The 16,200-nt window shown below is 40.2% G+C and overlaps 1 protein-coding gene across 2 annotated transcripts in view; it reads right to left on the bottom strand.

Moving 5' to 3' along the window:
- CPN1 (carboxypeptidase N subunit 1) overlaps positions 1 to 16,200 on the bottom strand; it is a 125,910-nt gene that overhangs the window by 13,543 nt on the left and 96,167 nt on the right. For both annotated transcript variants that reach the window (XM_085606281.1, XM_085606282.1), the window contains exons 3-5: positions 15,648 to 15,803; positions 14,092 to 14,274; positions 9,335 to 9,446 (exon numbers count right to left, since the gene is read on the bottom strand). In XM_085606281.1, coding sequence (XP_085462407.1) covers positions 9,335 to 9,446; positions 14,092 to 14,274; positions 15,648 to 15,803 — 451 coding nt within the window. The remainder of the gene's footprint in view (positions 1 to 9,334; positions 9,447 to 14,091; positions 14,275 to 15,647; positions 15,804 to 16,200) is intronic.

Raw genomic sequence — 16,200 nt, 5'->3', positions numbered from 1 at the left:
AGGAGTCCTTAGGGATTCCATCTGGATTTTTTTTTAATGCTGTTTTACCATAGCTGTGTTCAGGAAGCATTACTCATCCTGTGTGTGCTTGGGTTTTCGAACAAAGGTGTGCTCATGGACCAGCTCTGATCAAGTAACCTCAGCTCGACAGGCAGAGGACTCACAATTAATTTTAGAATGTTTTGTTGAGTGAGTGAGTGGAAGCTAAAAATTGATTAGGCACACAGTAGGAAGCAGAGGGGCGTGTGCCCTGACGTGATTCCTGAGGAGAAACAAAGCTAGAGGAACATTCCACAATAAAGTTTGTTTGAAACACCACTCGAGACGCTCTTCAAGCAACTGACGTTGAGTACATAAGACACTCATATTCATGGCCTAACAGTGGAGCTTGCCTTGCCTAATTTAGGAAGGGCTGGACAAGAGATGGATAGGAGTTAGACCTCTGGATTAAAGAATCCAGACTGAAGCAAGAGGAGTCTTCATGGCACCAAAGTAAGACTGGTGGAAATGAACCTGTGGTGAATGTACGTCTGATCTTTGATGGCGTGGGTGTCGTACCTTGAGTGTCTGAGGTCAGGCAAGGCGAGGTCACAAAAACATTGTGGGGTAAGCCTAGTCCTCTGCAGGTAAGCAAGTATGGATTAGAAAGTTGCTATCTACTAGGTAACTTTGGCTCATATCTTCTAAAGGGGAACATGCAACGCCCTTGATCTGTTGCCAGTGATGACCAAATAATTCTCTATCAATATTTGTTGTGACGTTCACAACAAGAATAGCTATCTCAATTGTGGGTTTGTTCTGGACACTTGAGAAAATCTTTCCTTCTAGTTCTAACTGCGTAATTCACAAAACCTTGGTTTATCAGTCAAAATGGCTGTTTGGGAAATGATGTGTGAAACCTTCTCTGATACCAGCAAGCTGATAAACTGTAAATATGCCAGATCCTAAAAGTACTGTACACTTACTTAAGAAAAAAATGAATTACTTGTGTCTTCAGCTGTTTCTGACGAAATAGGTAGAAGGATGTTAACTAGTTTTAATTACACTAAAACCAGAGACTTTTGGTCAACACTATAGGAGATTCCTTCATTGGAAATGCAGTGTCACTGTCATCAAGGTTGAGATGCTTACCCTCACTTCAATAGAAGAGCTAGATCATTATTTCACGACCCCGCAATTCAGTTAAAAGAAATGTGGACATACATCCATCTCAAATTTCATTTAAATATTCCCCCTAAACATTAATAGAACATCGCTTAATTTACAATTTCAAAATCTTCCAAAATGAGGTGGAGTAGATAAAAACTGCAAAATACAGCTTCAGGAAAATAAGTTAGCTGTTGATAAATTGCTTTATATAGATATTGGTAAATCTTTTATTACATTATCCTTTTTTTGGTCTCCAGATCCTCCATTACCAATCACCTGCTCAATGTTGGACACATGTCACAATTGTTCCTTTAATATTAATCACTCTTCTCTACTGTTTTCACCAAACTGTCCCAGGAATGGCTCAAGCTATTTCAATCTTACATCAGAATAAAACATGCACAGATTAAAGAAGTGTCACTGATCCTCTGTGCATCTATTGTCGAAGTAACCCAATGAGGAGGGCCTCATCCTCTATTAAAAAAGAAACAAGCTGGAGAATCCCGAAAAGGAAATTGCAGATAAAGGGAACATGGATATTGTGGCTTAGCTTTATCCATAAAATATTCTATTATCACAACCTTTTTATACTTACAACAGCTTAGTTATCAAATTAGAACCAGAGTTTGGTGGCTGCCTAATATTTTGTTCTAGCTCCTATTACAACGTCTTGAGCACTGTGGGACATCTTTTGTGGCTCTGCCCAAAATATATTTAAGCCTCATTTTGTAAAGTAGAACCTCTATAATATTATCACATTCAATCTCCTCTCAGGGACTGTCTTGAAAAACAGCTAGCTGGCATCGAATTGGACCACAAGCTAACCAAAACAAATGATAATGGCATAATGGAGCAACCCGATCTCCATGACTAATTCCTAACTTTCATGAGGGAGATTAAAGGTGTAGCTTTCTGAACTCTAGTTTTTTTTAAAGAAAGTAATTCTGTGAGAATTTGAATGTATTGAGTTTCCCTGCACCCGTAGTTCAGTGCCATAATCTGCACTTAGTTCCACCTTTGTTTAATAAGTGTAAGAGGTATCGACAAAGGACCACCACCCCATCTGGAAGTCATAAATTGCCAACACATGGGAAGAATTATTTAGTTCCAACCCAATCAAAAGATCATATCCTATTTGAGGAAAATGAGTACAAAGTTCTCAAAGTGCTTCAGTGGCAGAAAAGAGGTAAAGCCCTTTGGCCAAATTACTGCCATCGAAAACTTGACATTGCGCTTCCTGCTGCTCCCAGCGTCCTTCCCCTCTTCAGAAGCCATGCTGAGGTTTTGTGGATGTTTGTGTTACTGGCAGAATTGAAGCAGGGGCATTCCCTGCTTCCAGAAGGACTATTAGGCCTCTGGCTGGTGGCCACTCCCTGTAATTAATCTCCACCTGAGCTTTGACATCATCATCCTACTTCCAGCAGCATTTGGGCCTCCATTTCCTAAGTTGCGATCTCCTATTAGGAAATCGCAATTTACTGATTTCCTAAATTGCAATGTCCTAATAGCAATTGTTAATCTGTAGGAATTGCAATTAGGAAATTGCAGTGTATGTACATTCCAATTTGCGATTCCAAAATAGCGATTTCTACAGATTCGTTATTTAAGAGTCGCAAATTAAGAATTTCGAACATATGGGCCCTGGTCTTAAATATGGCACTAAAAAAACAACAAAACTCTCTATTGTAGGAGATGGGTTACCTAGTTCATCTTCCCGTGCATACTATAGAGACAGACTTACACTTGTGCTCACCAGTGTGCAGTAAGCCACCAATGCTGTGCTTCACCTGTTTGGCAGTGTAAGGGATTGCATTCCATTCTAATTTATTGTAAAGCAAATATTTGTCTCTTGTATTTTGTAACTTATTTGTCTCTTGTGTTTTGTACCTAGGCCTTCAATCCTCACATGGCGAAACATACATTGACTGTGTTCCAAGGTTAAGAAACATAATTCTGTCAGCAAGCGTTGGTCTACACCTGTACAATTAAGATGAATAAAAGACCCATCTCCATTCAACTTTCCTTCCTCTTCTTAAGATGTTTTACAACATGTCTCATTGATAGAGTTTGCATTTTAAAATGTAAAAAAAGAACATGCACCCTATTGAATTATTCAACATATGTTTTGTGCTGTCAATACCCAATCTGCTCACTGAGTGAGAGAAGATAATAATTTAGTGTTTGCAAATTCTTTGGTTTGGTTGTAAGTCCCCTCCTCAGACCGAATCCTACACTGGTAATCTGCTACTTCAATATCAGTTTCTTGGTAATATAAAATCTTTCAGAAAGCTGTTTATTTATAAAGAGATGGTTAGAAAGTGGACTGTTGGTTGTCACACTGGTGTCACGAGCAGTTAGTTTTTACATTGATCATTACAATGTCTTTCTTTGGCTTAGCTGGAATAAGACTGCACAAAAATACTGTATCTCATCACTTCCTCACAAAATGATATTACAATATAGCATTCACCAAGAAGGTAAAAAACGACATTGCCCAAAAAAGCTTAAAACAAGCATACAAATCTATATATTTGTTTTAAACGTTTGAACAGCAGATGAAAATATTACAAAATGTTTTTCTTTGTTTCGACTAGCTCACACATTTAGGCAATCCGAAATAAATCGGTCCCATTTACCGGATAATGAAGAGGAGTTGAGCACTATTAGCTGCCCTCATCTCTTCTGCATTAAAGATTGCCCTAAACCAAGGCATCCATAGTCAATCGACAAATGTGGAAAAAAGTCAAGGATTTCCCTCCTCGTGAACAATTAGATGTTCGTATAGCATCAATAGGGCTACCATTCTTAGTTAGGCACATTGTTTACTCAGTGATGGGGGAGACTTTCTGTCCAGGTAATAATCCTTGTCCCACTCTTCCATGGTGCCTGTGTAGTACTTTCCCAGCAGGCCGGTGTTAGCCTTACACATAGGTTCTGTCCTCCTTGGTCCTTATATCCTATTCAAAGGGTTTCAGATGGGCTTTATCATACCAATGAAGTAAATTTGCATGGGTTACGGTATAAACCTCTTGAAGCTGGATACGGTGAATCTCCTCTCATAGGTCAAGCCACCAAGGGACTCAGCAAAGTTAATGTCTAAGGGGTAGCTAATTAGTAGATGGAATTTTCTACCAGTTCAAAAATTATGGGGGTTGATACCTGTACTTAGTGAGGGTCTGCTGACTCAAAGCAGTGTTGGAGACAATTCAAGTATGCGCTTGAAGTTATTTTAGGTCCCACAAAAGCTGATTAAAGCACTTCTTTACTTGGACATGTTAATTCATTTAATGTCAGAGTCAGCAGGGTCCTGTAATTATTTACAGGATTGTAGAGGATTCCTTAAACTTATCTAAAAATATACTTCTGTTACGTTACACAGTGCCTGTATTCTAGCTAAGCGGAATAAAAGCTGCCTTCTTATTATGTGTTAATAATTATATTCGCTACATAAGGCCTGACAGATTGCAAACCATGAAATGGAGATGGAAACTAAAAGTAACCCATGAAGATGCGCTTTACCAAATAGTTACTCAAAGACCATTCATGCTAAATATACACAAAAATCTAATGATATAGGAATATGTTAGTGAACAGTATTCCCATAAACCTCAGGCCAGGAAATATACTAGAGTTGATCAACTACAAATGCAAGTACAAAAATAGGACCACAACGTTGTTTTAATATAATAACTAAATTGATGCTTATATATTTTCCAACTGAGCCAGGAAATTAAAATAACATGACCTGTTTTTTCTTCCCCTAGACACTGGCCAAGTTCAACCACATTTGAAGAAAGCTGTGAGTTGAAAGCCATGCTGACTCTTGTTACGCGCAGCACAAATTTTATTTATAAACGTTTACTCTATTTTTCTGAATTGATTTAGGATTTTCTTGTGTTGTGTTTTCACTTTTTTTGCTGATTGTGTGTTGCATAAATTGTTTACACATTCACACTAAGTTAAGTCTAATTTCTTTTGTGCCAAGCTACCAGAAGGTTAAGCACAGGTTAATTTAGTGACTTTTGTGGTTTACCCTGCCAAGAATTGTGGTTGTTGTCTGAGTGGCGCTTCCTCCCCCATCAACCAATAACCCAATTTCTTACAGGTGTGAATAAGAAATCTTGGCTTAATCCGTATTAGTTTCTAAATAAATGCTATATATCTAGTATTAACTGCCATCATCCATTCACAGATTCTTCCAGCTGATGACCCAATACCCAAACGGAAACAAGGCAAGACTTAGGCATGTTTGTCTTCATTCAATTTATTAAGGACATTCACCAAAGTGCTGTATAAATATGAGTAACCTGTGGGACACTCATTTATAAATTATAAATGGTAGGTAGGCAACTTCTAAATAAGTCAAGTTAGAGAATTGGTTCTAGGAAGATGTGCTTAAGGAGGGATGAAGTTACAGTAGGATGGGTGTAGAGATGGCATTTGGAAGGGCAGCATTCAGGTGTCTGTTGTAAAGCAAATAAACATATCAAAAGAGGGAATGCACATGTGGATGGTGAGAGGTAGTTCCTTGAAAGTGACACTACAATGCAGGTGATGCAAAGGGGTGTAGATAACACAGGAACAAAAATAGGCTGGAAAAGAATGATGGCTACATTTAAAAACAATGCAAAGAAAAGGCAATAGAAATGTGTGAAAAAGGAAGACAACTTAGAAAGACTCTAAAATAGAGAAATGTTGGCAGGAGGTGGGAGATAGAAAAGGAAAACCATTGAGAAATTGAATACAGACTGAAGCAGTGAAAGAAAACAGGCAGGGAAACGAATAGCACAGGAAAACAGCAGTCAATGCAAAAAATATAAGTGAGGATATAAAACGTAGGTGCTAGAACAGTGCAAAATTGACACATTCTCTGAATAATGTATTATTGGCTTTGTCAGATATGTGAAATAGAAGAAACAGTGAAGTGGATTAAAAACAATAGCTAGGTTATAGACCATAGAATAAAGACAAAGGAGGGAAGAGTAAAACATATCAAGGAAGGGCGGTATGCCTAGTAAGATGCAGGAAAAACAAGACAAACGTTTTATAGGGATTGAGAAGAAGAGAGTAGGATGACATCTTTGAGGGAGAGGTAAAGTTGGAAAACCTGATATGCATATTAGAATCAAGGAGAAGAATAGAGTTGAGAATCCTCCACAAAGAAATGAAAAGAGTGGACGGAGTCAATATTATAGACATGGGGAGTACCAAACTGAATGTAAAAAGAATTTAAAAACTAAGGTACTAAACATAAAGGAACAGAGCCTGAGATCCCTACCGAAGGCAGTTTTATGAAAGCAAATGATCTAAAGGTCATACAAGAATGGAAAAGGTAGAGTATTGGATCGGAGAATTGGTTAAATATCATATCCCTCCTGGAACCTGGAGTTGGAGATGGAAAAAAAAAGAAAAAATTGGAAGGAGAAGAAGGGTCAAGTAAAGTTTTTTTCAGTGGGTGAGGCACACAACACCCACACCATTTTTTCCTATCAAAGATCTGCAGTGCTGACTCCAGATCTAAATGTTTGCCTCTAGCCAAGCAAAACCAATACTGGAAGATATTCTACAGCTCTGGTAATTTCACCAACTCTTTAATTTGTATGATTCTGACCTAGTTCATGTTTTTTTGCCAATATGGGCATTGCAAGAGATCTGGCTGGAAATTGTTGGATTAGAGAAATCTACACATGGATTTTTCAGGAGTGAATCAACCACTTCTTGGTTCAGGTTGGGTGCATCACATCTTCAGGGAACAGTCACTGTAAGAAGCCGTGGTATAAACTCATTGTCCAAGTCATGAGCCACTTGGTAGACAAAGGCCAAAATTACAATTAGAGTACCTGCTTTTCATAACTTTATGTCCTAATCTCTGCTCGGGAGAATTTAAAAGCTTTAATACTTGCAGGAAGCAAAAACACCCTTACTTTGTACCAATCCTTCATGTAAAAGTGATACTTTTAAAAAATGTAAGCAATGACTTTCTGGATCTCAAGGATCCAATTTGAGCATCGTTGCTCTGATTGGTCTCTAGAGAGCATGAATCATTTGTCCATGGGTAATCCAGCATTAATATGTGATTTAGAAATTGAGCAATGGCTACAATTAAGGAGTGATCAGAAATGAAAATGAAATGGCAACTTTACTCTGCAATTTCTTAACTGTTTACACTAGGAAGATCTTGCTGTGAGTAGACTGAAGGACTGAACCAGTCCAACCGAGACAATATCTTCTCCCAGTCTTATATTTCAAAGTCATCTGTAACATAAGAATATTCATTCCATTCTTACTGACATCAAAATCTGAACAGTGTCTCATCCCACTCTTTGAATTCTTCCCCCTTGAACTGGTTGAGGCGATAACTGGTTATAACAAGGAATGAAGTTCTGAAACATTTGTAGAGGGGCTCTAAATAATTGTGAATGATCCTAAATAGAGATCATCAAGTTTTCCTTTTCTTCTATGAAATTGATTTGTAATATCTGAGAACAATTATATACTTTCATGTAAGTGAAATGTTTTTCCTAGTAGGATAATATTAGTGCTGCTGCAGGTGGTTGCAAGTGGTGCAAACTGCCAAGTATATCTGGCGATCCTGACATATGTTTCATTATCAGAATTCGACCGAGAGGAAAAGAGAGAATGATAGATAAAAGAAGAAAGAAGGAGAATGAAAAAGAACCAGCGAGAGTGAGATGAAGTGCAGAGTGGTGTCATTTAAGAGCCAATGGGTGGAATCCCGTCTGGGTAACACTGATACTTGACTACCCATCATTCAGCAGCACTGGTGCGGCTCCTGTTAGGCAAATTAGGTAATTATTAGGAGTAAGGCCGGGCTGGCCATACTGGGCATCGGGTGTTTACCCGGGAGGTTTGAATGGCAGTGAGGGCCTGTTTAGTAGCAGTACATCAGTTTTAGAAGCACTGCAAAGTTCCTTGTATATTCAGCAGTTTTCGTGAAATAATAAATGTGTCAAATTAATTCTGATGATCAATGTACCTGCTGGAGAGAGATGGGAGTTTTGGCGTGTCGCAGTTTTGACTCATCTAAGGTAATGAAGAGGGTTAATAAGCCTGCTGTAAAGAATGTGTACCATGTATATCAAAGGGCAATATTTTATGTGCATAGCTCAGTGGTTACTACTTTTGTCACAGAGATTATTTTGTTACTGTGCAGTTCATAAATTACAATCATAATCTAGCACAGTGACCTATGAACTGCCATCAAAGAGCTACATGCTACAGGTTTTTCTCCAGTCTTTCATTATCCTGATGTTGCTAAAAGAAAAAAGAGGTTTGTTTGAGTAGAAAAAGATTCTGATTATTAAAGTTAACCTTAGCCACTGTGTTATGATCTGAATCCTGAGTTTGTGCTTCCCCAGACCAAGCACTCTTAAACTGTGCCTCCTAGTAAGGATGTCATGTGAATCCTACACCTTGTAGTCTCGTTTGCTTTATGTAACATTTTCTATACACTTATTTGCACATGTTTTGTTGTTGTTTTTTCAGAGTTTTATATAGCTTGAGCTAGACCCAAAGAGATCGGATATCAGAGTGCTTTACATGAGCACCAGTTTCGTTACAGATGAACACATTCATTTTTGTTGGGCATGGGAGATTAAGTGATTTGCCCAGAATCACAGGATGTTGAGCGTCGTTGCCGAGACTCGAACCCGGTTTCCCAGCTTTGAGGTCGACCGCTCAAGCCGTAAGGCTACATCCTCTCCCCCACATGTATGATTCATTGTCTCTGTATTTGTGTGTGAAGCAAAATGCTATAAAACTAAAATATACATGGGAGAGAGGGACTTTGGAGACATGAGAGCCACTGTTAGAGAGTGACAGTCATTGAAGAGCCCCAACAAAGATTATTGTATCCCGGTGCACAGTAAGGTCATCATTTACTATACTTTAAAAGTGAACACAATTGAATATATAAGGACAAATGTGTTGTAGAATGCACAATTTTTTCCAAAATCTTCTTTGGAGGAGAGGCGCCCCCAACCCACCCCCCCTTACTTTGTGGTCAGGCTTGCTTGCTGCACTCAGTCGCCATGCACCATACGTGGCTGTTCTGACAAACTTTGCCAGGGCTGCTTTGGGTGCCCAGTCCGGGCCTGGATAGCAGATGTTCTTAGCTGCCACTTTTACTGACAGAAGGAGATTTGAGATGTTATCTGGATCTTACCTTTCGACAAAGAGTACCAAGAAGCTCCATTTGTGATTCCCTCTGCAAAGAAGTCATCACAGTTCCAGCCGTTGCTCATCCAGCCATGGGCATAAGAATAGGTTTTGGCCAGCTAAGAAGAGAGGTTGAGATAATTACAGAACAGAACAATTCTCTTCAATATTTCCCAAAAATCATCTTTCACCATTTTGAAGTGATTTCAGAAAAGAATGTTCAATCACTCTATATATGTGGTAGCACTATATGGGAAGCCCTCTGTGTCTTCAGCACACTCTCTAAAAACTAAATATATATACATATGGCATGGCATGTAGGAAAGAACAGCAGAATGGTTTTAAACGGCATGCTGTTTAAAGCTATTTTTGAGGAACTAAACAAAACCCCTTTCTATATTATGCTTCTCACCAAATTACATTCTAATTTTGTAGCTGGCATAAAAAAATAATTGTTCAAAACTGAGCTGGTAACGTGAATTTTCTCCTAGAACACAGGTTGACACTTGTTGAAGGGAAGACAAAATAGTTATGCATTTCTCTTGACATGTTCCTTCCACCATTAATCGAGGGACTACTGTGCAATAAATCTGAACTGGGTGCATGCAGTTAGGAAACTCCTGCATTCCCTTATTATTAGGCAAATAAATATGACAACGGTTACTTATTTTCATTTTAATTTTGGGTTGTGGCCTATTAGTACATAGGTTGCATCAGAAAATCAGAGATAGGTTATGTAAGAAATTGAGTTACTAGTTGAGGGAGGTGAAATCCTACTAAAGCAACAACCGCAATTCTCTGTTAGGGTGAAGTCCCAAGCAAACCCTAAATTAACCTGTGCTCAGGTCTCTGGTAGCTTGACACAGAGAAGTCAGGCTTAAATCAGAGGCAATGTGTAATGTATTTATGCAGCATGTTAAACACTAACAACATGAAACACAACACAAGAATAATCCCACAATGATTTAGGAAAATAGAGTGAAATATAATAAATAATTTGAGACTAAAACAGCTAAAATCAAATCAGTAGAACCGGAAATATTACATTTAAATTTTTAAGGGGAAATAGCACCTAAGTGCCAACTGTGGTGATCTGGTCGTGTAGGACTGGGGCAAATTCACAAGTTCAAGACAACTGCGGTGGAGTGCAGGTCGGCTACAGGGACCCAGTTAGACGTGCTGAACAAAGTACCTTAAATCCTGGTTGGGGAGCGATGTGGAGTCCCACATCGAGGATGCGTTTTGCAGCAGCGGTTCCTAGTAGCTGCGAGGCTGCAATGTGACATCCTGCATCATCACAAAGTATGCCGTTGACGAGGGAATTTCAATGCAAAGTACTGAGTCGAAGATGTGTCACACACCAGCTAGTTCCAAAGAAGATGTGGGGCTTGCGTTGCGGAGTCGTGCGTCGTAGTAAAGGATGCCATCGACGAGGGGCTTACAATACGAAGGCCTGCATCGAGGATGTGTCATGCAGCAGCGGTTAATGGGAGGCTGTGGGTGGCAATGCGAAGTCCTGTGCCGGGGATGTGTCACACAGACGTATAATGCAAAGTTTGGTGAGGCGATACGTCGTACATCGGGTCCGATACATAGTTTCAGGGATGCAATGTGTCGCAATGCATCAGTTCTGCTGGCAGCACATTTTGGCTGGCAGAGCCTGCTTCTGAGGGTCCAGGACTGGGGTGGCACCACTTGGGAAGGCAGGACTCACAGCCGGCAAAGTCCAGGTGCTGTGTTCATGATGGAGAAAGTATGTTCTGTCCCTGAAGCTTCTGATCAGGAGACCAGCCAACTAGCTCTTGGAGTCACTTTGGTGGTCCTATGTTCAAGATGAAGGTCCATTCAGGAGGCAAGCAGAGTGGCAGTCCTTCTTTCAAAGCAGCACAGCAGTCCTTCTCTGAATCTTCCACAGGTCCAGCGGTGTAATGAAGTGTTGGGGTCTGAGGTACAATATTTATATCAGGTGCCCACTTTGCAGCAGGAGACATTTCTAGAAGCTTCCAACCTGCTGAGGTGTCAGAAATCCTCTTCCTTCCTGTCCTGGCCCCACCGTGTCTGAGGACACACAAGATTAATGACAAACCCTTTGTGAGTGTGTTCAGGCAGGGCCTTTGTGATGTGCAAGTGTGATAGGTGACAGCTCCTTTCCCTCGTTAAGTGTCAGAGTGTCTCATTCTGCCAACACCTAGCTTTCCTTTGTCTCACTGTATGGGAGCAATACACAAAGACAAGCTGCCAGCAACTCCTGGTAATTTGACCAAGGAAAAGGCTGCAGACACAAAAAGGTTAGGACAAGAAAATACCAGCTTTCTAATAGTGACATTTTCAGAACTGTGCCTAAAAACCTGGCCTTATCTGTAAAAAGTGTGTTTTATTACAATTCATGAGATACCAAACTCAGCATGTCTACCTGGCCCCAAATTAAAGTTACCACTTATTAAATGTAACTCGTTATCTCTTGCCATTTGGGAATCATACTTATAAAATGCAATAAGGCAACTTTAATGTTATCCTATGGCAGAGGTAGGCCTGTAGTATATAGGGAATAGCGTGTGGAAGACATTGTGATATGAAAGGGTTAATTAGCTTAGGCAGTATTGTAGAGTGAAAATGCATGCAGAAAACCCATGTACCATGCTGAGATAGCAGAGAATCTTGTTATGCTTGTTTTTGCCATTTTCAACAGACCCAACTGTCAGCCAAGGCTATGTGTTTATGGTACCAGGCAGAGGCGTGTGGGCTCTGAGAGACCTACCATTGAGGTTGAACTGACCTCAGATGCGCCTGGGAGTAGCTGGAGGCCCTGGAAGGATGATTGATTGGTACTAGGGAAAAGAAGGTGCAAGATGCAGCTGGTATGAGTCAGGAGGAGCTGGGGCGAGCGAAAACACTGATAAACCCACAAGAGCAACAAGTACGGAAAAGGAAGATGATGTTGTGTAAGCTTTCATTTTTATAAAGGTGGGAGTGCAAATTCTTTTGGGAAGCTTACAGGCGGAGTTGTGCAGAGCTGGATATGCCCGAAGCTGCTGCCCCCGGTTATGCCATTCCCAGGGAGGGTGTGAGAGAGCTTGGAGTGGGCATCCTGGTGTTGTAAAACATTAAGGGGCATATGTATCAACATCACCATTTGCGATTCTCAAATAGCGATTTTTAAAGAATCGCTATTTGAGAATTGCAAAACGGGATGTATTTAAAAAATTGCAAACTTTAGCGATTTCTTAAAATTCCTTAATTGCGATTAGCAAATTGCGAAATCGCAATTAAGGAATACCTGCCCATTCATTTCTATGGGCCAGGAGACCCATAGGAATGAATGGGAAGTAATTCTCAAATAGCGAATCGCAATTTGCTAATCGCAATTTGAGAATAATTTCAAAGGTGCAAGGGTGTCATGATGACACCCTGATGCACCCCTGAAATGAGCGTGTGTGTGTGCATATGGCGCACATACATGCCCTAAGGGCATGTATGAGCGCCACGTGGCACTTTGTAAAATTTAAAAAAGTGCTTTTTGAAAGGAAATCGCAAATTACCACCAACTGGAAGTTGGTGGTAATTTGCGATTTCTTAAGGATAATTCGCACACCTTGGGTGCTTTTTTACATATCATTTAAGAAATCGCAATTTGCTATTAAAAAATAGTTTGATACATATGCCCCTAAGTCACTAAAAGGGGAAGGGTCTGGTTCTATTGTACTATATAGACTTAGATTATTTGTATTGAACCCTTAATTAAGTGCATTGCAATTGATTCAAGACTGCGTGTTTCACCATCACTGCGCTAGCATTGCACTGTACCTGTCATAGTTAGTTAAAGAGCTATATCCTCCTGGGCTACAGAATTACATTTATGCTTTTGATTTACTGAATTGTGAGTGACTTTGACCTGCTTCCTACTTGCACCATTATTGTGCTAGCAATACATTATAAATATACATGCAACTGTTGTGCTAATGTATAATCATCATTGCTGAGATGTGTTTGTGCTAGTCTTTTATTGAAGCTGAATTGTAGCCGCTACCTGTGTGTGTCTCCTTACTGAGTGTCCTTATTTATTTGTACTTGATTGACATTGCTTGGGTTGTTTGCCAGCAGCCAGTCCAATACAAGACCTTACAGTAGTGAAAAAGAAATCTAGGAGTTTCTCACTACAAGGACATGAAAAGCTTAAAAGTACATGTCCAACTTTTTAAATACACTGCACCCTGCTCTCTGGGCTGTTCAGGGCCTACCCTAAGGGTGACTTATGTGTATTAAAAAGGATGGTTTGGGCCTGGCAAATGGTTAATTTCTTTAAATGGCTGCAACGACAGGCCTGAGACATGTTTAAGAAGGGCTACCTAAGTGGGTGGAACAATAAGTGCTGCAGGCTCACCAGTGGCATTTAATTTACCTGCCCTGGGTACATGCAGTACCACTTTACCAGGGACTTACAAGTACATTAAATATGCCAATTGGGTGTGTGACAATTTTACCACATTTAAAGGAGAGTCCTACGGCCAACAAAAACAAGATCAGCCAAAATATGAGGGAGAAAGGCAAAAAGCTTGGGGGAAGACCACTCTAAGGCTGCCAGGTCTAACAGGTCGCAAATACTATCTGCAGTTTATTGCTTCATAGATCAGGCCATAAACATTATCGCCGGGTCATCGTTCTTTCTGAGCAGCTATTTGGGGAGGTAACATCTGAGCCCACCTCAGAGATTACCTAGGCCAGAATAGTTAAAGTACTTTAACATTAACTTCTCAGTTCACTTACCTTTTTGAAGAGGTTGTCATCAGGTGTTGGGGTCAATGCAGTTTTGCGGTTCCCTCTTATCCGCATCTCTCTAGATTTGTCATATGGGTAATTTGCCACCACTGCTCCTCCGTGCAGGTTTGCTGACAGCACAAAATTGTACTTTGCAATCCATTCAATTATTGCTTTAGTTTCTGCTTCCACCTGCGAAGGAGGCAGTTTGCTGAGTACGATTACTCAGAGAAGGTTACTATCAAGAAAACAAAGGTGAGCACGAAACAATGCTTATTTATTGCCCTACAGGATGCCAAATAATGTTTTGATCCCTTTTCTTGCTGAATCTGATCTGTCTTGCTTGGGGTTCATGCTACGGTAGAAATGTTAATACCTCTGATTAATACAAAATTTTACTAAAAATACTAAATGTGTGAATCACACAGCGACCATATGATAAAACTAAGAAATAGAAAAACACATCAGTACAGTAATTAACTTTATTTTGTTGGGTTTTTAGTTCTTGTTTTTCTGGTAACGTATGTGAGTTGTTTGATTGTGTTCAAGGGACAGAATACAAATATCATACAATAAATGGTATGCAATGTTGCAGATAGATGCATTGCCATTTAAGCACGTTGAATGACCTGCATATTCCCATTCCAGCATGATGTGTGCCCTGTATGCATACGCGCACACTGCAATATGCTTTATGATGTGAACAAAGTGTGCACACGCTATAGCATGCAGAATGCCCCAGATACATCTACAGCCAATCACAGGAGCGCCCGTGCAGGTAAGAGCTATTGGGGGGGGGGGCAAGGGGGGACACGACAGACGATAACGAGGGAAAATTAAATAAATATTTAATTTTCCCTCATCGTCGTCTTTCGAGTCACCCCCACCCCGGCCCACCGTTCTTACCTGCACGGGCCGCTACTGGCCAATCAATGGATTTAGGTACCTAGATATATAAACCGCCAATCTAACACACATGATGTTCTGTATGGAGTCTACCACTGAATCAGAGTGGAACTATCTGCATATAAATATATTGCTTTCACCATATCTACCTTACATCGCAAGGTTACCTTAGGTAAAAATGGTAACCATATACTTAAATTGACAATATAGTACTACACGATTTAGAAGAAGCAATATTCTTGTTGTTCAATATCCGGATGCATTATAGTGACACGCGACTGTTATGTTTTCCTGCATACATATTTCGACATGAATTATCATATCTGCACACACCCATATATCATCATGCAGTATGACTTAGATAAAACCATTTTCAAGTAGGTGATCACTAATGAAATGTACAGATTATGTGTGAGCAGTTTGGAAGCTTTTCCCTTAAACTGCAATGTCAATGACCAGTGAGGTCATCTTCCAGAAAAGATCTCTATCACCAAAAGCATTTCCTGTTCAAAAGATAAGGAGAAAGTGAGAAATGGATATAGAGTGACAGGAAGATGAACACAAAGTAAAAACAATATAAAATCTGACATTTTAAGCATACTTTTTCAACTGTAAGTGATGCCCCCCACACAGATAGTAGGGAACATATCATTTTTTACCTGCTCCCTCCAGTTGTCTGGCAGCGGCATGTGGTGATTGGGCCCATCATACTTTTCATAATAGTACATAAGGGTGTTCAGATCAGGGAAGTTACGATTGAGATCAACATCCCTGAAGTTGTTTCTTCCGGTCAGGTAGCCGTTTAAGTCCGGACCCTGTGAGAGGAATAGAATTCAGTAGTAGTGACATATCTGTGCAGTGGACAAACAGCGAGGTGTGGGGAGCCGGGGGTGGTGGTGTGGGGGGGAGTAGGGTGCAAGCGGCAGAAACCGGTGTGTTTGGAGCACCACTGTACAGTGTACTTCACGCACGTACAGGTGAAGAGGTGAAAGGATAAATTGGTAAAACAGGAGGCAGTGGCGTGGCCAGTGTACCATGGCAGTAGTGCAAGAAAGGATATGGACCCTCTAACGGCAAAGTGAATTGCAAAATTCAGCAATAATAAGGATTTGGTGGGACCTGTCAAGCCCTACGACAAGCCAATCTTAACTTAATTTCAAACAAGCTGAGTTCCACAAAAAGCAACTTGAGAAAGTTAAAGCTGTTAATGAC

This window comes from Triturus cristatus, chromosome 1_2, assembly GCF_964204655.1.
Source record: "Triturus cristatus chromosome 1_2, aTriCri1.1, whole genome shotgun sequence".
In the NCBI taxonomy this organism is placed as follows: domain Eukaryota; kingdom Metazoa; phylum Chordata; class Amphibia; order Caudata; family Salamandridae; genus Triturus; species Triturus cristatus.
This window is presented reverse-complemented; position numbering and strand designations above follow the sequence as displayed.